General features: G+C 39.1%; 1 protein-coding gene across 1 annotated transcript; it reads left to right on the plus strand.

Moving 5' to 3' along the window:
- Nucleotides 1–6,400: 6,400 nt before the first annotated feature.
- On the plus strand, nt 6,401–7,254 carry LOC115695107 (uncharacterized). Its single transcript, XM_030622197.1, has 2 exons — nt 6,401–6,687; nt 6,810–7,254. The coding sequence occupies exons 1-2, from the start codon at nt 6,401–6,403 to the stop codon at nt 7,252–7,254; spliced, it is 732 nt and encodes a 243-aa protein (XP_030478057.1).
- Nucleotides 7,255–23,670: the final 16,416 nt, after the last annotated feature.

Genomic DNA, 23,670 nt, shown 5'->3' on the forward strand with positions numbered 1-23,670 from the left:
AAGAAAAAATATATTTTGAAAATTATTTAAATTTAGTTGAAAAAATAAATTTCAACTAAAAATAATTTTCTATTTAATTAAATGTCATGAAAAAGAAATATTTAAGTATGATGATAAAAATCAACTTAGATATTTAATTTTTCAAATTAATTAAATGTATTAAATTCAAGAAATAAATAATTAAGTGTAGAGAAGGCTTAATTATTAATTTCTAGTTTAATACTAGGAAAAATATACTTAAAATAAATTGTACCAAAATTAAATAAATAATTAATTTCACAATTTATAATATTTTCCAATTTAATATTAGAAATAATAAGTAGTCTAGAAATAACTATCTAGAAAATATCTTATTTGACTAAGTATCTTTTCCACAAAATTTGAAAAAATATCTAATTTAAGTTGTATTAGAAAAAAATCTAGAACTTAAATATATTTCAAATTTAAATTTAATTTAATATCAAAAATTAAGTTGTAACCACTTAATTTGAAAATATTCCATTTTAAGTTAATATTCGAAAAGAAATTAACTTAAAAAATATCTAAAGAATCTTAATAACCAATGCCTAAAATTCCTCAACTTAATTTTGAAATTTTGAATTCAAAAGATATTCAGATTTAAGTTGGTTAGTTGTAGATAACTAAATATCAACTTAAATAAGAATATTTAATGAAAAATTTAAATTAAGTTCCAGAAAGAATCTAGGTGGTTATAATTCTATATTTAATTAAATACAAGAAAATACATATAGTTTAGCTTAGAATAAAAAATTCTTTAAACTATATTTTTCTTAAATTAATTTTAAAATAAATGAAATTAATTATGTTGCTAATCAATTTTATTAGGTTAAACTAGTTTAATTAACCTAGTACAGTTATTCAAATCAGGCAAATGGGCCTTCACAATTGGGGTGGTTTGTGTGAGGGGGTGCTGGGTTCAGTATGTCGTACCCACTTCTATGGCTCCCAACTCTCACACAAGGCCCAAAAGAGAGGAATTTAACCTTAATAAGAACAACTGTTATTAATTGAATAGGCCCAAAAACTAAATGGGCCTAAATAAATTCTATCAATAACTATGATAATTTATTTAGCAACAACCTATATGCATCTATATAATAAAATAAACATATAGGCTCACACAGGCACACTTTGGATGGATCCTATCATGTTGCTAGGTCATACACAGATGAAAGAAGATTGTAAAATTTACCTGTTACAAATTATTAACTTGACCAAGGGAGCCATCAGATCATTAGATCTGGCAAAAAGTAACCATGGCTATTTGCAATCAAGTAATAATAGGTTTTGAAAACATACAAACAAGTTAAAACACATACTCCTGCAACAAGGTTAGCTGGATAGTTGGATGTAGGATTTATTTAATTTTAAATTAAACATTTAATTTCGAAAATATTTAATTAAATAATAAAAAAAATTTCGAAAAATTTAAAAAAAAATTTGAAAAATTTGAAATTTTAAAAAAATTTAATTTAAAATTAAACCTACAATTTTTGAAAAATTAGGTTTCAACCAACCTAAATATCATTTCAAAAATTTGCTAACTACTTTTAAATTTTAAATGTTATTTTATAAATAAAAATTAAATAAAAAATTAGAAAAGATAAATAAATATCTTTTTCAAATTTTAAATGTAATTTAAATAAATAAAATAACAAAATTTAAAAGTTAGCAAAATATCTTATATCTATTTAAAATTACATGACTATAAATATCTTATTTTAAATTTAAATACGGTCAAAATATCTAAAAAGATTTAAAAAATCTTAAAAGATAAGATATTTTTAAAATATCTTAAAAGATATTATAAACATCTTTAAAAGATATTATAAACATCTTTAAAAGATATTATAAATATCTTTAAAAGATATTATAAATATCTTAAAAGATAAGATATTTTTAAATATCTTAAAAGATATTATAAATATTTTAAAAGATATTATAAATATCTTAAAATATCTGACCTTAAATTTAAAAAAAATATAATCAAATTTAAAAATAAGATAGATTTTTAAGCAAAAAGATAAATACTAATTCTATTCAAATTCAAATTACACTAATATCTTGAATTAAATTAAAAAAAAATTAAATTAATTCAAAATGATAATTAGAATTGAATTAGGAATAGTAATATTATATATACAAAACCATACAAAAAATTGGAAGCTAATTCCATGAAAAAGTATGAAAAATTGAAGAAAAAAGGAAAAATTCGAAACTGTACGGACAGTTCTGCGATCGCAGGAAACTATCAAGACACTCGATTTTGTCAAATCTTCAAAAAATCATAACTAATTCAAATAAAATCCAAATTAAGTTCTGTAAAAGGCTAACTTGCTTAATTTTTTCCATACTATCCAATAAAAATAATTTCAGAGATAAAATCGCAATTATTTTTCACGAAAATTTCACAAACATCAATCAATCATCAAATAACACTCAATACAACATGATACCATCCAAAGAACATACAAACAATCGTTTTAAAGTCCAAATTTCTTGCAAGTAAATCAATTACCATGGCTCTGAGGCCAGTTGTTGGAAATTATTTTACCAGGATCTTAGATCTACTCACAAGTATGTTTATTAACATCCTAAATAAGAACTTTCTAAAACGATAAATTAAACACATATAAAGTTTAAGAAACCTTACATTGGTTGCAGCGGAATTAAATGACTCCTTCCGTTCAGATATCTAGCCCTTGATTCCTTTCTGTAGCAGAGCATTATCAATATCTGCACCTGGATCTCTTTCTCTGAATCTTTGATGCTGAAACTCCTTTGCTGATGATCTTTCTTCACGATCTTCCTCACTATGATTGAGGTGTCACTTGATGTGTGTGGGCACTACTCATACACTAAGGATTTCGAAATTATCAAGGAAGAAGAGAGAGAGTGGTCAGCTAAAGATAGGGAGAGAGAAGGCTCAGTTTTTCTGAATAGAAAAAGTCAGAAGAAAAAGTGTAATTTTTCTGAAGCCTTCACTATCTATTTATAGCATTCCACTAGGGTTAGATTTGAATTATATGACATTAAAATAATGAAAAAATCAATTTAAAACACAACAATAGGTGGCCGGCCATACACTAATGGATTGGGCCTTGGGCTTTGCAATTTTGCAATTTTACCACCTTTTGTATCTGATTTTCTCAAAAATGCCAATTTCCTAATTCAATCATTTAAATGCCAATTCTAACTATTTAATAACTATAAATAATTATTAAATAATATTGTCATTTATCATATTTATTCATTGAACCATACAAAGTATCATAATTAACAAATATGCCCCTATAAACTCTTTCTTTACAATTTCGCCCTTACTTAGTGAAAAATTCACAAATAGACATAGTCTAATTTGAGAATTATAATTGATTAATCAAAACCAATTACATGAGTCTTACAAGCAATATTATCTCAACTAGTGGGGGGACCATGGGTCTATATAACCGAGCTTCCAATAAGTAGATCAAGAATTTAGCACTAAAATTCACTAACTTATTAATTCTTCGTTGAATCCACGCATAGAACTTAGAATTGCACTCTCAGTATATAGAATGCTCTATATGTTGCACCATATAGACACATCATTAGTTATCCATTGTTATAATCCTAATGTGATCAATGATCCTCTATATGAATGATCTACACTGTAAAGGGATTAAATTACCGTTACACCCTACAATGTATTTATTCCTTAAAACACTTGACCCCGTATAAATGATATTTCAGCTTATGTGAAATGAGTACTCAACCATTTATGTTCGTTTGGTCAAGCTCGAAGGATATCATCCTTTGCTTACTATTCGCCAGATAGAAGCTATAGATTCCATGTTTATGATAGCGCTCCCACTCAATTGCACTATCGTGTTCCCAAAATGTACGTATCACCCTGACCTAAAAGTAGGCTTAACTAACAAATCAAAGAACACGAATAGCCTTTCAAGATTGAGCCTAATCATATCAGGATTAAGATCATTTGATCTAGGATCAACTAGGCGATATTGACTTGAATAGATTTTACGGTAAGTTTAATAAATCTAAGTCAAAGTTCAATATCGGTCCCTTCCGATGCATACTCCATGCATCCAACCTGAGCTTTACTTTAACCAATGTTCTGGAAAGAACATAGTATTTCTCCAAATACAAGTAAACTCTTGTTGTAGATTATCATATCAGTAAAACCCTGTGTCTGATAAATCTAGGAAACTTTATTCACATAGTCATGTTTACTTTCCAATGTGTTGACAGCACAATAAACAGGATCAAGTATGTGAAAAGGGTTTCAGATGAATTTATACATTATGTACATATAATCATGAAATAAATCATGTGAACCATGCAACATTAAATGTTATTTCTGATCTATATTAATAAGTAAATCTGATTATATTGAAATGAGTTTTATTTAGGGCATAAAACCCAACAGTATGTGGATGACACGCTGATGAAGTACAAAACCTTTGAAGAGCACAGTCGTGACTAGAAGGAAGACTTTTAAGAGATATGGAAATATAGGAAGAAGTTAAACCTTAAGTTTTATCCCAATTTTTGCACTATGATGTGGCATCACATGATGGTGACACGTGGAATTGACTTCGAGTATCTGTTTGCAAGATGTAATCTGAACAGGATACCTCATATGCATGCTCGATGCAAAGCAATTAGCAATCCGCGCAGAACGACCAACCCTTAGCGAATTCAGCTTTCGCATCGTGAGTCATCAAGGAAATCCCTATAACTTGGGGATCAGATTGCAGAGATAGGGCAAGCTGTCCAAATCCCACAATTGGTGTATTCTGTATTTACTATGGAATATTTCTTCTTATATCCATTGTAACGAGAAGGGAAATACTTCCTCTCCAAGCTCATAGCCCTATAAATAGTGATGCATATTCACTAGGCAAAGGGTTGAAGGATTTTAACTTGAGAGATAATGTCTAAGAATTCATATTCAGAGATATTATTGTAAGAGCTATAAGAAAAGGAACCTTTCTCCTTGTTCTTGAGTTAATACAAATAACGAGGATTAGGCTACTACCGAACTGCTTGGGGCTGAACCTCTATAAAATTCATGTGTCTTTATATTGCTTTTTTATATTTCAATCATTATAAACTACTTATCGCTTACAAAATTAGACTCACTGTCGTTGGCTAAAAGAGAGGTTAACATTTTGGTGCTTCCATTGAGAGCAGAATCAAGAATCACTCTTCATTCTAAATCTAACCACAAGTACGATGGTGGTACAGACTTGTAGGGGCTTGGTTGATCCGGCAAATCCACAAGCGGTGGATCCTACATTACAGAACCCAGGAAACACAACGATTTTGCCAGCTGTTAGTCCCGAGAAACCGTCAAATGCGGGTCATGGTGTAATGACTCCTGTGGATGAAATCGCGCCTGGTGTGCAAGAGACTGGGAATACCAGTTCAGCACCCAACCAGGGCATTCATAACACAGTCGTTCCGCCTACTACCAACGTTCGAACGACCATTGGAGATGATAGTGAGATCTGAAAACCTCCGTGTTGCTCTTGGACTCATGCAAGGTCATACCAACACCCTACATCATGATCAGGAGGAACTCCGCGCTGCGGTAAATCTCTTGTTCGAGGAACAGAGATGCATGTTTGCTGAATGGATGGACAAGGAGATGGAAGCGTTAAGGGCTCATCATGCAGAGATTGACAATCATGGTTGGCAAGCTACTGTGCTGATACGAAAAGCCTATCAAACTGTTGGGCAACAACCCCCAAATGTCATCCCCTTGGGTGAAACAAACGAAGATCCAGCGATGAATACTTCTCAGACTATAAATGGTCAGCAGCCAAATCTCCGGTCACAGGTTCCGCTTGTAGGCCAAGTAGTAGGTGGGCAGACCTTGTCTAGTAATTCATCTGGAGAAGTCATACCTGATAATTTCAACCAGGTTAATGGTGTCGATCAGCATATTAACCAAACCAATAAATCACTAAGATAGCCAAGCGTATCTGTATTTGAAAGGTTGGGGATGACTCACGATCTCTGAAACGATCTCAACAAAAGAAAAGGAGTAGACGATCAGCTTGGCACGCCGATCGTGCAGCCCAGAACCTGTGCTCAAATTCCCACTCAGAAAGATGCTGATGTGACTCAAATCGACCAAAATGCTAAACACGTCAGTCAAGCTATGCAGGCACAATTGGACGAACTATGGAATATGTTTCAAGGAATGGCCGGACAGAGAAACGATGATCTTGAGTTGGACCGAGCACGTTGAACCCCTTTCTCTCCCGAGATCAATCTCCTGGCGTTACCCCACAAGTTTAAAATGCCAACCTAAAAGATGTACATTGGAAGAGAAGATCCTCTTTCCCGCCTCAAGTATTTCGAGATGCAAATGGATTTTCAGGGGGTACGAGGTGACGTATCTTGCAGAATTTTTCCTGTTACCCTCTCGGAAACCGTCAAGCAAAGGTATTTCAAGCTGGCCCCTGGAAAGCTCAAGTCATGGAAAGCTTTCTCCTCGGAATTCCATGCACAATTCTCCTCCTCTCGCCAAATTCCGTTGCATTTAGGAGACCTGGTCAATGTCAAGAAAAGACCAGGCGAGCCTCTCCGAGCATACAACAGTAGATTCATGACAGAAGCAACCAAGGTCTCACGGGTAATTGAAGATGGAAAGTTGTCCGTGATACTGGGGGGCATTGAAGTCCTCGATGAACTTTGGAAGGACGTAAGGAAGAACGACCTAGTAGACTCAATGAGTGATTTTTGCGACTGTGCTGAAGGCTTCATAAAACTTGAAGAGGCTATTCACAAGCAGAAGGTGAGCAAAAGCCTGACAAGTCAAAAGCGCCTTCCACTGGAATGTCTGCCCAACTCCCTCGTTACCCAAATAATTTGAGCTCAAATGGTAAACGTTCCAACAATAACAGGCAAGGGAATGGGAAGAAGGGAAAGTTCACTGACAAAACCGAGGAGGCTCTCCGAGAGAATCAAGCAAAGTACACTGCATTTACCATCTTCACTGAGGATATAGAAAGTGTTTACATGGCCACTCAGTCGCTAGCCCCATATAAGAAGCCCAGGCCCATGAAGAAGGATGTCAGCAAGAGAGACATGACCAAGTTTTGTCAATTCCACGGAGGCTACGGCCACGACACCAATGGATGCAACTATCTGAAGCGGGAAATTAAATTCTTGATAAGGAAAAAGAACCCGCATGTACAAAAATATGTCAAGATCGATTAGAATTAAAGGAACAACAATAACCAAGACTTGCTACCTCCACCGATAGATGGACATCTGCAAGTCATCATTGGAGGCCCGCACATAGTTGCAGATTCAGGCAAAGCTCAGGAGAGGTATGCTCAAACAGCACAACATGATCAAGAAGAAGTGATCATGGCCGTAGAAGAAAGGAAGCCTAAAATCCCACGGGCAGGAGGGCCTACCATAACCTTCAATTACGAAGACGCTATCCAAATTAGGTTTCCGCATAACGACCCATTGGTTGTGGAGGTCGAGATAGCTAAAAATATGGTGGCAAGAACCATGATTGATAATGGAACCTCTTCCAACATCTTATTCAAAACTGCCTATGAAAAGATGGGGCTCCAGCATAAAGATCAAACCCCCTGTCTCCGACCTGCATATGGTTTCTCCGGCCAAGGAGTCGCACCTCTAAGACAATTTTGTTTACCCCTCACTGTTGGAAAGGCTTCGACGAGCATGACTATTATGGCACAATTCCTGGTATTAGATGTTCCTTCAGCCTTTAACGTAATGCTAGGCCGACCAACTTTGTATGACTTAAAGGCTGTCACATCGATATTCCACTCGTGCCTGAAATTTCCAACAAAGAATGGGGTAGGGTGTCTGAGAGGAAACTAACAGTCTGCTCGGGAATTTTATAACCTTTCAGTGACCAAGGCTAAGAAGGAAGTATCCTCCAGCCAGAGCACAGACAAGGGAAAAAACATTTCCATGTAGGGAGTTTGCCAAGGCGGGGATGAAGATGTAGATCCTCGACTTGGGGACCCAAGCAGCAATGTTGGACCTGTGGAAGAATTAGAAGAGATTGAGATCGATCCAGATATCCCGCCCAGAAAGTTAAAGATCAGAAAAGGTTTGTTCTTCAAAGTAAAATTAGCATTGATAAAATTTCTGAGAGCAAACCTAGATGTTTTTGCCTGGTCGCATGAGGATATGGTCGGAATTTATCTCTCTATCGTGTCACACGCCCTAAATATTGATCTCAACTTCCAACCAGTTCAACAAAAGCGAAGGCTATTGGACAAAGAGCGAGCACTAGCCCTAAAAAAAGAAGTAGAAAAGCTACGCAACAATAATTTCATAATTGAAATTTTCGACCCAGCTTGGGCTACAAATCCCGTACTGGTACCCAAGCTGAACAAGAAATGGCGAGTGTGTATTCATTTCAGAGACCTCAATAAAGCATGCCCCAAAGAGTGTTTTTCACTTCTAAGAATCGATCAGCTTGTGGATGCAACAGCAGGGCATGAAATATTAAGCTTCATGGATGCTTATTCAGGGTACAATCAAATCAAAATGCATCCACCAGACCAAGAACATACAAGTTTCCGAACAGATATGGGTGTATATTGCTACAAAGTAATGTCGTTTGGTCTAAAAAATGCTGGAGCAATATACCAAAGATTGGTAAACAAAATGTTAAAAGACCAGATTGGGAAAAATATGGAAGTGTATGTGGATGACATGCTCGTCAAATCCAGGAAGGCTGAGGGGCACATAGAAAACCTGGACGAATGCTTCAAAGTCCTCAGAAAGTATAACATGAAACTAAATCCCTTAAAGTGTTCCTTTGCAGTCAGCTCAGGAAAGTTTGTGGGCTTCATTTAATGCCAGAGGAATTGAAGCCATTCCAGAGAAGATTCAAGCCCTCCTAGACATGAAGTCGCCAACTAAAACAAAGGAAGTGCAAAGTTTGACTGGTCGGATCACCGCACTCAGCAGATTTGTCCCAAAATAAATAGACAAGTGTGTCCCATTCTTCAATATCCTGCGAGGAAATAAGCAGTTCGAGTGGACAGAGGAATGTGAAAAAGCTTTCCAAGAGCTAAAAGCACATCTCGTAAAACCTCCCGTACTGTCAAAACCTCTAGACAGAGAAGAGCTTGGAATATACTTAGCTTTCACAGAGCACGCTGTGAGATCCATGCTAATCAGAGAAGAGAACAACATACAACACCCTATCTATTAAATCGGTGAAAGGCTCATTGAGGCCAAAGGCCGATACCCATTGATAGAGAAACTTGGTTACTGCCTTATTCTAGCAACAAGAAAGTTAAAGCCCTATTTTCAAGCTCATCCTGTTCAAGTGTACACAGACCAACCATTACGCCAAATATTCCAAAAGTCGGACGCCTCTGGACGGCTACTTAAGTGGGCGGTGGAGTTTGGTCAGTACGAAATTACTTTCCAACCCTGAACAGCAATCAAAGGCCAGGCCTTAGCAGACTTTGTGGTAGAATGCACAGGCAAAGAAGGAAGCATAACAGAAAGCAACCTCGAGCCGGTACAAACACCATTCGCCAAATAACAGTGAAGATAATCTGACTTGGAAACTACACGTAGACGGGTCGGCTACAGATCAACTATCTGGTGTAGGAATTTCCCTTGGCACACCTGGGGGGCAACACTTGCACGCTGTAGTGAAGTTTGGATTCAAAGCATCTAATAAAGAAGTTGAGTATGAAGCTCTAATCGCTGGTCTAAAGTTAGCTCGAGAGATGAGAGTCGTGCTCATTGAAATTTGCACTGATTCACAACTGGTGGTAAATCACGTATCTGGAGAATACGAAGCTCAGGGAGGAAAGATGATAGCATATCTGAGCAAAATACATGACCAGCTCACACAGTTCAAAAGCTATGGTCTCAAAAAAATTCCAACGGAAGAAAACACTACTGCAGACTCGTTAGCTCGATTGGCAAGCAATAGTGTAAGTGATAAGGCGAACCTAGTTCCTATCTAGTTCCTTGAAGAGCCTAGCATCACTAGCACGGAAGAGATGGAAATGATTGATACTTCCCGAAACTGGATGACACCGATAGCCCCCTACCTCAATACTGGGGAACTCCCAGATAATCGGAATGAAGCTCGAAAGATGAGAAGGAAGGCTGCAGCGTATATCATAGTAGAGGGAATTATGTACAGAGGAGGATTCTCTATGCCGTTGCTCAGATGTGTTAGTGAAGAAGAAGCTGCACGACTCATATCTGAAGTGCACCATGAACTCTGTGGAAATCCTGCTGCCGGGCAGAGTTTATCCAAGAAAATTCTAAGGGAAGGTTATTTCTAGCCAACAATGATCGAAGATTCAAAGGCCTATGTTAAGAAATGTGACAAATGCCAGAGATTCTCAAAGATACCTCGAGCTCCGTCCAACGAGTTAACTCAGATTCAAAGTCCGTGGCCCTTTGCCATTTGGGGAATTAACCTGATCGGACAATTACCCAAAGGCAAAGGAGGAGTGCAGTATGCAGTGGTACCGGTTGATTACTTCACTAAGTGGACAGAAGCCGAACCACTCGCAACTATTACATCAAAGAAAGTTCAGGACTTTATTGTGAAGAACATAATCTGCCGGTTCGGATTGCCGTACAAAATAGTTTCGGATAATGGCAAGCAGTTTGATAGCAAATCCTTTAGTGATTTTTGTGCGAACCATGGTATCATCAAAAGTTTCTCCGCAGTGGCACATCCTCAAGCGAATGGTCTAGTTGAAGCAGTACAAGACCTTGAAAGATACACTAAAGAAAATACTCAAAGATGCCAAAGGAAATTGGCTGGAAGAACTTCCTGAAGTTTTATGGTGATATCGAGCAACTGAGCAAACGGCAACCGGAGAGACTCCATTTGCCATGGCATATGGATATGAAGCTATGCTGCCTGTAGAACTCGAGCCACCATCCCACAGGAGATTGGCATACAACCAAGATACTAATCACGTACTCTTGGCCGAATCACTTGATGAAATCGAAGAGAAGCGAACCACAACAAACTTAAAGTTGATAGCCCATCAACAGAAAGTAGCTCGGTATTTCAATAAACAAGTGAAGGCTCAAAAATTCTTTGTGGGAGATATGGGGCTAAGAAGGATATTCCTAAATACCAAAGACAGTATGGCAGGTGTACTCGGACCTAACTGGGAAGGACCATATCAGGTGATCGAAGTCCTCGAATCCAGAGCATACAAATTAGGTAAGTATGATTAAAAAATGTAACTTGTTCTGATACGACGGTATTGGAATGGAGAACATTTAAGAAAATACTACCAATAAAGTACCAGGTTGGACAACCATACTAAGTACTGAAAGAACATTTACTTTTAAGTGAATGGTCTGCTTGGCAGACTACGCTCAAAGGTTTCGACAAAAATGAAAAAGTACTCAGGTTGGATGACAACCATTTAAAGAACAATTTCTAATTTCTTCAATTTGTTTTATACCATGTTAAGCCAATAGATCAGATTAGATCAAATAGCTCTGATGTAAGTTACTACGGTAACAAACACATTTTATATCAAAAAATGAATAAAGATGTTTATTTCAAAATTCAAATTGAGTCGAAATTACTAACATGTTGCTAATTTACCATCCAGTGCATCCTAAAGGTCTGGTCAAACCCAAGACCCAAACAGATAAAAAAGTATACTTGTAAAAAAAAAGAGACCAAGAATCATAAGTTTGCTGGGTCACTTGGGAGGCACCTATACCTGTACAAAGCACTTGGTAAAGATAAAACAAACACAATTGCAAAATGATTATAAACAGAGAATGAAATTCATTAAAGATAACAAAAGCATGTAATACTGGGATTAAAAGCTGCCCGGTCAGCCTGTTGTCTGTAAAATGAAAAATAATTGCAAGTTTAAAGACCGCTTCACCGGTCATGATGTCTTAGAAAAAGGCCTTATGGCTGAATAAGATATATATAAAAAAGAAAGATAAAAAGAGAAGTATCTAAATAGCTGGAGTCCCAGGTTATCGGTTCATGTCTTTTGGGTCGGTAGGAGCTGTAGGATCTGTTGTATGAGCGGAAGGAACATAAAAATTCTGGCTAGAGGTAGAAGCAGTCGCCTCGGGTTCACTATAAGCCACTTGGGAAGCGCAGTACTCGATATACATATCTTTGGCTTCGCCCAAGGAATCAAAATTTTCCTAAGGGTTAGCCTTCCAAAAATCATAAAAGATCTCGAGACCAGCTGTCTCTAAGGCATGAAGTTTCTCTTCCAACCTCCCCACCTTAGTTGTAAGTGCCTCCTCCTTAGTCTTCTTCTCTTCTTCCAGCCAACGGAAGACAGTCCGAAGAACTCCCATTTCCTCTTGAAGGCTATTCACTTCTGCCGACAGAGTGCCAATGGTAGCTTCAAGCTGGTCGGAGGCCTCGAGGTCCTTAGTCAACTAGACTAGTTTCCTCTCAGCATTAAAAGCTTCTTGTTGACTTCACCCAGCTCCATTCGGACAGCTCCAGGTTCCACCTGGCGTCATCAGCATCCTTCCTAGCATAGTCCACCTCCGCCCTCATGGTGTTGGACATGGCAGCATTTTTGGAGGCAGCAGATTTAGCTCGGGAATAGGTGTAAGCCAACTTCAGACCAGCCTACACAGAGAAAAAACTTTAAAGTCTGAACCAAGTAAAGAAGAATTAAAGGAAACTTTCAACAAAGACTTACCCTGGTGAATTCCCTCAAGACTCCTCCCATCAGCAACTCCAGGGAAGACTCGTTATTAGCACCAGCCAGCTAGTCACTTACCTTAGGAACCAACCGGTTCATGTAATGGGAGAGCATCTCTTTGCCTTTCTTGGCCTTTGGAAGCACTGGCCAAGGTGGAGTAGGAGCCCGCACCTGCTCAGATCCGCTCTTGGCCAGCTTGGATCCCCCGTTTGATTGCTCAGGCCTGTCCGAGCTTCCTCCTCGAGAATCTTTGGCCTTAGCAACTTTTGGAGTAGATGGATCCAAAACAGTAAGCTCCTCGGAAAGGTCAAGAACCTTCCCCACAGGTGCCCTTTCCTTTGAAGGGGTCGCCTCATCGCCCATAGATTTCTTGGCCGAAGGAGATGAGCTTGAGCTTCCTCCAACTCTCTTCTTCAGAGCATCGAGCATCTTCTGAGATATGTCTGCACGAAATACAAACAACATGGTTAGAGGAAAAAAGGCATCAGAAGCATAAAGCATTGTAGTCAAAAAGTTTAAAAACAAGATGGAATATCCTGCAAAGCGGTTGTCCGAGCAAGACTCAAGAGTCCATCATCACCTGACAAGTCCCTTATATCTACCATGGCAACTTTCCCTTTTCCTAGTACGGGAGAAGATGGCCGATCAAGCAAAATGGGCTCCCTAATTTGAATGGCATGTTCAACAAGCCTAGGTTGGGCCAGAAGTTTCTTCTTCCTTTTGAGCAGAGTCACCTGCTCTTCCTTAGCCTCATCTTCAGGGTTCAAGGGCTCATGAGCATACTATTTGGCCCTTGCACCTCCCTTCAACGTAGCTTCATGCTTGAGATGAATGGGTTCATCCTCCTAATGAGCTCTCTCATCCCGTCCAGCACCAGATTTCCTCTTCCTCTCCTTCACTTGCTTAGGAATGAAATCCTTTGGATAGAGCCCGAACTTTAAAAAGTTTTCCTTGGAGGTCAGCTGAATGATATTTCCGTTGTCCCCCGGCAGTCGAGCAAGCCTTTGAGTTCTATCTACTGGAACTGAGTATGGGTGGTTCTCATGCCTTCCACAATGAAGTACTCGTAAAAAAAATGCCCAATTTTGCTAACGGCCTTATCCCTGGTGCCCATCAACCACTTGAAGTCTGGTTGAGAGAAATAGAAGTACCCTAACTAGCCTTGATTAGGGGTGGACTTCAAATCAAAAAACAAGCTTACCTCATGGGGAGAGGGCATATCCCATTTCTAGGAGGCATAGAGAACGAAGAGGGCGAACAAATAGTTAATGCCCTTAGGAGTAAATTGGGTCGGGCAGAGGAGGATGAAGTCTGCCACATTCCTAAAGTACGGGTGCAAAGGCAACAATGCCCCTTGCTAGGAATGAGCACCTGACCAGGCGCACATTCCCCTTTCAGGGTTTGTGGCCCGATTATTATTGGCAGGAATGTAACAGTCTGATTCGCCCAGGTAGCCATCTTGGTCGAGATCCCGTAGACGTGCCTCAGTAACCTTGGACGGAGGGCTCACCCACCTGGCATCCAAAGTACCTTGCCTTCTATGAGGAACCGCATCAGTAAGTTCCTCACTTGTGTAGTCCACACCCTCAACCAGGACGTCACTATTAGCATCAACTAGCTCCCCGACCTCATTGTATCCCCCATAGTTTGGAGGTGCAACCGCCTCCTCTTCCTCCGCTTCAGAGGGATTGCTAGGACGAACATCGTCCTGCTCCTAGATCTCCTGGACCGTAGCGTCCCCTTCTTGATCCTCCTCCTCCTGGACGGCTGGATCTTGTTCGGCGCTGGGTAAGGTGGCATGCAGGGCCACTTGAGGGTCTTATGCGTCGACCCTATGCATTGTCTTTTTAGTACGAGCCATCATCCTATGGCTGAACAAAAGACTTAAGGAAGAATGACTGTCACTCGAAGAAGTTGGATTACAACGAAGACGAGGATGATCCTCGTGCAAGAGTTGAAGCAGATCCTATCGATTTGGTGTTTGCTTCCCCAAAACTCACCTGGGTTCATCTACAAAAGACAACACACAAGATGAATGTTAAGTCGGGATATCGAACGTTAAAATGGGATATCGAACGTTAAAACGGGAAAATATTTCAAAACTCTGGAAGTTTGGAATTTTTGCGAGTTAGGGCAAAAGATTTTCATGAAGCTTAAAATAATCAAGATGAAAGATAGGCATTGTGCAGTTCAACAAGCAAGCATTATGGACAATGAAATCGCATGAACCGTGACAAAGGAAAATCGTTGAGTTTCAAAACTTAGGGTTTCCTACATATCTTCTACAGCGAAATCGAAAGTGCATTCAGAAAGCAAATGTCCAAAGTAAACATAAAGGAAATCGAGAACTTACTTGAGAATCAAGCGTCTGGGTTCAAGTTACGTCAAGCCAAAGGAGCAGTTTTGATGAAAGCACTTCAGCAAACTTGAAGCCAAAAATCTCTCTTTTCGCTCTGAACTTACTTAGCAAGGAAGGTTGGTGAAAATGAGTTTGTGGACAAATGCTCACTGGTATTTATAGGCAGACAACGAAAAGGGGTAATCATTTCAAAAGAACCTCAGACGCCTCAGTTCCCCCCTAAAAGCGAATATGGGAAATCAAAAGTAATCAAGTGTAGGCGTCAACCGTGGTGAGAGAAAATTGAATTTCGAAATATTAATTGTTAGAGCATTTATTAGCCGAAAACTGAAAGGACGCCCAGTCAGCCTCACGTCAAGTGGCGAACAGGTGCACTTGACACGTGTCACCTATTCAAATGCAAAGACAACTGGGATGAAGTCTACACGCAACTTCAAAAGTCTTGTCCAGGCATGGGGGGAAAATGTTATTCCAATTTTTGCAGTCTGACATGCCATCACATGATGGTTACACATGGAATCGACTTTGAGTATCTTTTTGCAAGATATAATCCGAACAGGATACCTCATATACATGCTCGAGGCAAAGCAATCAACAATCCACGCAGAACGACCAACACTTGTCGAATTCAACTTTCACATCGTGAGTAATCAAGGAAATCCCTATTACATGGGGATCAGATTGTAGAGATATGGCAAGCTATCCAAATCCCAAAATTGGTGTGTTCTGTATTTACTATGCAATCTTTCTGCTTGTATCCATTGTAACGAGAAGGGAAATACTTCCTCTCCAAGCTCATAGCCCTATTAGTAGTGATGCATATTCACTTGGCAAAGGGTCGAAGGATTTTTACTTGAGAGATATTGTCTAAGAATTCATATTCAGAGATATTATTGTAAGAGCTATAAGAAAAGGAACCTTTCTCCTTGTTCTTGAGTTAATACAAATAACAACGATTAGGCTATTACCGAACTGCTTGGGGCTTAACCTCTATAAAATTCCTGTGTCTTTATATTGCTTTATTATATTTCAATCGTTATAAACTACTTATCACTTACTAAATTAGACTCGCTGTCGTTGGCTAAAAGTGAGGTCAACACTAAGAAATGCACTTTTGGGAAGTTTCAAGGGTATATTGTCGGTTCCTGGGCAATTGAAGCAAACCCAGAGAAAATCAAAGCCTTCATTGATATGCCCTCTCCCAAAAAGCATAATGATGTCCAAAGTATAAAACCGCACATTGCCGCCCTTAGTCGGTTCATTTCGAAATCTACCTACAAATGTATCCCACTCTTTAATGTGTTGCGAGGCAACAAAAAGTTTGAATGGATTGAAGACAGTGAGGATGCTTTTCAAAAGTTGAAGGAGCCTCTGACCAAGGCTCTAGTGTTATCGAAACCTGTAGAGGGTGAAGATTTGTTTTTGTACTTGGCAGTGTTAGATCACGCTATCAGTGCCGCACTTGTGCGAGAGGAAGACAAAGTCCAGCACCCGGTGTATTATGTGAGCAAAATATTGTAGGGAGCAAAGTCCACATATCCTATAATTGAGAAGCTAACCTTTTGCTTATTGATTGCATCACGCAAGCTGTGACCATACCTCCAAGCTCACGCAATAAGATTACTCACAAATTATCCCTTACGACATGTGCTTCAAAGGCCAGAGTTTTTTCGCAGGTTACTGAAGTGGGCTATGGAGCTTAGCTAGTTCGACATCCATTCTCAGCCATGAGTGTCAGTTATAGGATAGGCCCTTGCTGACTTTGTGGTGGAATGCACAAGCTTCAATGACCTCCTAGAAGAGCCTATTCCTAAGCTACCTACATGGAAGGTCTATGTCGACGGTGCGTCCAACGTGAAAGGAGCCAGAGATGGAGTAATTTTAATCTCCCCGCAAGGGCACCCACTTTAGAGTGCCTGTACGTTTTGAATTCTCCACCTCAAATAATGAAGTAGAGCATGAAGACATGTTGGCCGATCTTAAGTTGGCAAAAGAAGTGGGAGCCCAATAGGTGAATATTTATAGTCATTCCAAGCTGGTGGTCAATCAAATCTCTTGCGAGTATCACACAAAAGGTGAGCAAATGGCTACCTATGTCTTAATGTCGCGTGAATTGTTCAGGGATTTAAAAGTTACAATATACGACAAATTCGGAGAGAGCAAAACTCGTTCGCCGATATGTTAGCTACATTGGCCCTAAATCTAGAGATCGTTGAACATTGAATAGTCCCTATTGGCCATCTAAAAAAGTCTAGCATTGAAGTCCAGGGGGTGAATGCCATCACGGATAATTCACACTCTTGATCAAGCTGGACCTACGGAGAAGTTCAATTGTCATCAACTCTCCAACAATCAGTTGATCCTCTGAGAAAGCCCTATATCAAGCTTCTTTCTTGATTATCTCATACGTCCTAACACTCTGAGAAGGAAGCATCGTTGAAAGTCGAAGAAATGTTAGCCCAGGCACAGAAATTGGCAAAGTTTAAAAAAAAAAACTAAAAGTGAATAGTTAGAGTACCTAGGAGTTGGAATCTTAATTGAAGAGATGGAACCATTATGGTAGGAAACCCTGAGGAAAAGAACCAATATTCGTGGAGGTCATGAGTGCGATCTATTTCGCAAAGAGGGTAGTAGGATTCCGGTCACTTATCTAGTCAAATGAACACCAACTTTGACCTGTTTGTCCTCGTGGGATTAGCCTTGACAGTGTAATAGTAAAGGATCTCCTCTGAGGAGGGAATCTCTAGTGTATTAATTTTGCAGAACACGTGTTCCTTGCATGGAGAGCGCCACTGGATATATGGGACCAACTCCATGCAAAAAACCCATCAAAACTGGTGGATGCAAATTAACTAAAGATGGAAAGCATGTGCCACATCAGACCAGGGACATTACGAAGGCCAGAAACTTCACGACGGACCTCCACTAGTAAAGGGATTTCACCCATTTTACCTCTCCTGTTATTCGTAGAAAGATTTCTCTCAGCGATGGGTTTGCTTTCAGGAATGGTTTCTAAGGCAACCACAAACTGAGACATTGTCATAGAGACCTTTGTTTGGTCCTATCCTGCGAAAAACCTTTCAACAATTGGAATAGGTTCCCCCTCGATAGCCATAGCTTCACTTACAAAGGGGTCTTCATTCAAATCCATGGAATGACAAGTAATTTCTTTGAAACAACAAATGGATGCAAAGATGGCGTTCTCCTTCACAAACACTATGTTGCTACACAACACAAGTACGATTCTAGCCCTAACCTAAGCAAGAAGCTTTCTTACCCTAAATGTGAAATTCCAAGAAACTCAGATAGGGGGTTAGTGCACTTACTTATCAAAACGGAAGGGACAGTTGGCATATCTAGAATGTTTGCCTGAAAGCTTTGGAGCCAGTAGATGTTGCGGACATAATTAACTTGAAAATAAAATGTTCCCCTGGAAGAAGAACTTTGCTAGTTCAGTTGAAGGGGAACAACGTCTGGGAAGATTTCCTTTGGAATGACGACTAAACTCTTGATCAAATCCTCTATTGCCTCTTGCATACAAAAGATTGTAGAAAAAGGGTAAACGTAGTTGCAAAGAAAGTATGAAGTTTTGAGTAAAAAGAATAAAAAATACTGACACCACCATAGACAGTTTTTATTTGAAAAAGGAGACAGGGCTACGAGAGATCAACTGTTTAGAGTGGTTATAGTAAATCCAATGGCTAGGAAAGCGAGAGGTCCCATGTGATTGGCCTAGGGCACAAGCAAATGTCAAGGTCCTTTTTGCCACATCAATCAGCTGCTAGTACCACCCCTCCTTTCTTGTTAAGCACGCCTTCCTACGCACTAAAAGGGATGAGAAAAACCTCCTGATGTTCCGCGTGGTTACCACACGAAAGGAAGTAAATGACGTAAATACCGTTAGAAGAATACAACTCATATAAAGGTGTATCCACGACCAACGTTGAGGACCATAGCAAGCTTCTGCAATCTAGAGAATCTTGAAAGCTTGGGGGGTAAATATTATCCACAGTTTCATCAATCAAATACGAGGCATAATCGAAGGAAAGGACACAATCAATACATTAATCATCTAAGGTTTCTAAATCGAATGACTCTTACATCTAGAAGGTAACGAGAGTCGATGATCTCTGGGAGTGACTCCTTTCGGTGAGGTACCCGAATGGAGATAAGGGTTTTGGAGGCATTAGACACGTAAGATCCTTGTAAAATATCGCTCCATAGATTGTTATACCTTTTTTTGACACAGGATCAGATCTTGTCCCCTGTGCTAGGTTATGATAGTGTGGGTATGCACCCTCGAGTATGCTTTTTGCCCAATGGATTGGGTGGATACTATTTCGTAAAGGAAAGACCTTTGCGCGACATGTGTCCAGGGTTGTGCAAAAGTCCTCACCAGCTGCTGAACACAACACGGTGAAGAAGGTTCCTACCAGCCAATGGTCAGATCGTCCTCTCATAGTATAGACCTCAGTAGCGTGTGGAAGATTAAACCCTAGACCCCATGTATGCCTACAAATAGTATAATTCTGTTGGGTTTTGTGCCCTAAATAAAACCCATTTCAATATAATCAGATTTACTTATTAATAAAGATCACAAATAACATTTTATGTTGCATGGGTCACATGATTTATTTCATGATTATATATAGTGTATAAATTCTATTTAAGTCCAGAACATATACTTTTGTTAATGATTATAGTGTTGTCAGCACAGTGGAATATAATATTGATTATATGTTCGAAAGTTTATTCCCTGATTTGCCAGTTCACTAGATTTAGACTGACATGATAATCAACGATAGGTATTCTTACACCTTGGATAAGTGGTATGTCCTTTCCAAGGTATTGGCAAAGTTTACAAGTATCGAATGCACGGAGTATACGTCGGAAGGGACCGATATTGAACTTTGATTAGATATGTTAAAATTTACCGTAATATCTATTCCATTAAATATCACCTCTTGATCCTAGATCAAATGATCTTAATCTTGATATGGTTAGGTTCGATCTCAAGAGTATTATACATGTTCTTTGATTTGTTAGTTAAGCCTACTTTTGGGTCAGGGTGATACGTACATTTAGGGAACATGATAGTATAATTGAGTGGGAGCGCTAACATAAATATGAAATCTATAACTTCTATAGAATTTAGAAGTGAAACGATGATATCCTTCGAGCTTGGCTAAATAGGGATAAATGGTTGAGATCTCATTTCACTTTGCTGAAATATCATTTATACGGAGCTAAGTGTTTTAAGGATAAAATACATTGAAGGTGTAACGATAATTTAGTTCCCATTCAATTTAGATCATCTATTAGAGGGCCATTGATCAAATTAGGATTATAACAATGGATAATTAATAGCGTATCTATATTGTGGAACATATAGAGCGTTCTATATGACTGAGAGTGCAATTCCAAGTTCTAAGTGTGGATTTAATAAGTTAGGGAATTTACTTGGTAAATTCGGTTCAGCTTATTGGAAGCTCGGTTATATAAGTCCATGGTCCCCATACTAGTTGAGACCATACTGCTTGTAAGACTCAGTTAATTGATTTTAATTTATCAATTATAATTCAAAAGTTAGAATATGTCTAGTTTATGAATTTTCACTAAGCGTCGGCAAAATTTTGAAGAAAAGAGATTCTATGTTTTATTTGTTAATTAAGAGACTTTATATGTCTAATTAATAAAAATATTAAATGAAAATATCATTTAATAATTAATTTTTAGTTATTAAATAATTAGAATTGGCATTTAAATGGTTGAATTGGAAAATTAGCGTTTTTGAGAAAATGAGATGCAGAAATGATAAAACAATAAAATTGCATAAGTGAGGCCCAATATCCAAAGCCCATGGCTGGCCACACTTAATGGCTTTTATCATTTATTTTTTCATTATTTTAATGCCAAATAATTCTAACCTAAACCTAAGTGGTTACCTATAAATAGATAGTGATGGCTCACATTAACACTTAACTCTGCCAGATGAAAGTTGAGCCTCCTACTCTATACATAGGCGCCACCCTCTTCTTCTCTTGTCTTCTCTAAATTTTCGAACCTTGAGTGAATGAGTGAGTGCCCACACACATCAAGTGGTATCTCAATCATATTGTGGAAGATTGTGAAGAATCCAATCAACAAGAAGGAGAATCAGCATCAACGGAAGGAGAGAAAGAGATTCATGTTCAGATCTTGATAATGCTCTGCTACAGAAAGGAATCAAGGGCTAGAGATCTGAACAAAATGAGTCATTATATTCTGCTACACCCAATGTAAGGTTTCCCAAACTTTATATGTGTTTAATTTCATTGTTTTAGAATTCATATTAGGATGTTAATGAAACATACATGGTAGTAAATCTAGATCCTGGTAAAATATTTCCAACGACTGATCGCAGAGCCATGGTCATGATTTACTTTCATGAAATATGAATTAAAACGATGATATGTGTTGATTTGGATGGTTTCATGTTGATATGTGTGTTATTTGATGATTGATTGATGTTTGTGAAATTTTGTGAAAATAATTGAATTTTTCATTTCTGTAATTATTTTTATTGGATAGTTTGGGAAAGATTAAGCAATTCAGTTTTCTACAGAACTTAATTTCGATTTTATTTGAATTAGTTATGAATTTTTGAAAATCAAAAAATATTAGGGGTGCATCTCACACCCGGACGGGCGCGGAACCCTCTTTTTCGTCGGACACGTGCAGTTTCAGACAGTTTTTGTCAGAGTTTTCTCGGTGAGTAGGCAGGCTGTCTGAAGACCACCAGGATGCGCGCGCGGAGAGGCTGCATGCAGTCTACTGCGCCGTGTTCTCTCGGTCAGACACACTCTCGAGCGCGCGCGGATAGTATGCTTTGCATACTGTCCGTACCACTTACAAATTTTTTCGTTTTCTTCGATTTTTCATGCTATTTCATGGAATTAACTTCCGATTTTTTGTGTAATTTTGTATTTTGATTTTTACTTTTCATAATTCAAATCTAATTATCAGAAATAAATTAATTTGATTTTTTAAAATTAATTTAAGATATTAGTGTAATTTGAACTTGAAAATCCTCCCACTCTCTTCTTAAGGGCCTCAAGCATTTTTTGAGACATTTCTGTACGGTATAGAAGTAACATAGTCAAAAAAAAAAGCAAAAGAAATATGAAGGCATGATAATTAAGAAAATTAAAAACAAGATGGAGTATCCTATACTTTGGCAGGGGCATTCGCCCGAACAAATGATGATGGGGCATCGTCATCCGACGAGTCTTCTTGCACCTCAACGATGGCTTTCCCCTCTCCTTCTACAGGGGTGGATGGCCGAGCAGGTAGGTCGGGCTCCCTGATCTAGATTGTATGTTTGATGGGCCTTTGTCTGGACGGGAGAGTCTTCTTCCTCTTGAGCGGCCTTTCCTACTCTTCCTCAGCCTCATCCTCCTGCTCAGAATGTTCTTGAGCATATTGTTCGACTTTGGCGCCTCCCTTCAACTTAGCCTCGCGCTTAAGTTGAATAAGCTCCTTCTCCTGCTAAGAATACTCCTCATCAAACTGCTTGGCCCTTGCACCTCCCTTCAACTTAGCCTCACGCTTCAATTGAATGAGCTCCTTCTCCTGCTCAGCTCTCTTAGCCCAACCAACACTAGACTTCTTCTTCCTCCCCTTCACAGGGTGAGGTATAAAGTATGCTGGATAAAGCCCGTACCCCACAAAGTTCGCCTCCGAGGTTAACAAGGTGATATTTTGAACAACATCCGACAGTTGAACAATCCTCTGAGCTCTGTCCCTAAGAGCCAGTGTAAAGGGTGGACGGTAATATATCGAGATCTGCTGAAATTGAGTATAAGTGGCGTCCATGCCTTCCACAAAATAATACTAGTCAACAAAACCCCCAAGTTTTCTCACGACCTTGTCCACGGTGCCTGTCAACCACTTTAAATCTGGCTGAGAGAAGTAGAAGTACCCCGACCTACTTTTCTTGGGGGTAGACTTCTAGTCAAAAAACCAACTGACCTCATGCGGAGAAAGCACACCCCACTTCTGGATGGCGTAGAGGATGAAAAGGGCAGACATATACTTAATGCCCTTGGCAGTGAACTTGGTTCGACAAAGGCAGAAATAATCTGCCACCTTCCTGAAGTACGGGTACAAAGGCAGCATTGTCCCTTGTCTGGTGTGAGCACCCAACCAAGCACACATCCCTTTCTGCGGGTTTGTGGCTCGGTGATTTGAAGCAGGGATGTAACATTCAAGTTTGCCTAGATAACCAGACTGGTCCAAATCCATCATGCGTGCCTCAGTGATCTTGGACGGAGGACTCACCCATCTGGCACCTAAGGCACCTTGCCTCCTTTGAGGAACTGCTTCAGCAAGCTCCTCGGTGACGTAGTCTACTCCTTCAACTAAGACTTCGCCCTCCGCAGACACCGGCTCCCCAACCTCATTATATCCTCCAAAGTTTGGAGGTTCAGCTTCCTCCTCAACCTCGGAAGGGCTGCTAGGACGGACGTCATCCTGTTCCGCAATCTCCTGGACCTCAATGTCCTCTCGATATCTCCCTCCTTTTAGACGGGCAGATCTTGTTCAGTG

The sequence above is a fragment of the Cannabis sativa genome, chromosome 6, assembly GCF_029168945.1.
Source record: "Cannabis sativa cultivar Pink pepper isolate KNU-18-1 chromosome 6, ASM2916894v1, whole genome shotgun sequence".
Lineage (NCBI taxonomy): Eukaryota > Viridiplantae > Streptophyta > Magnoliopsida > Rosales > Cannabaceae > Cannabis > Cannabis sativa.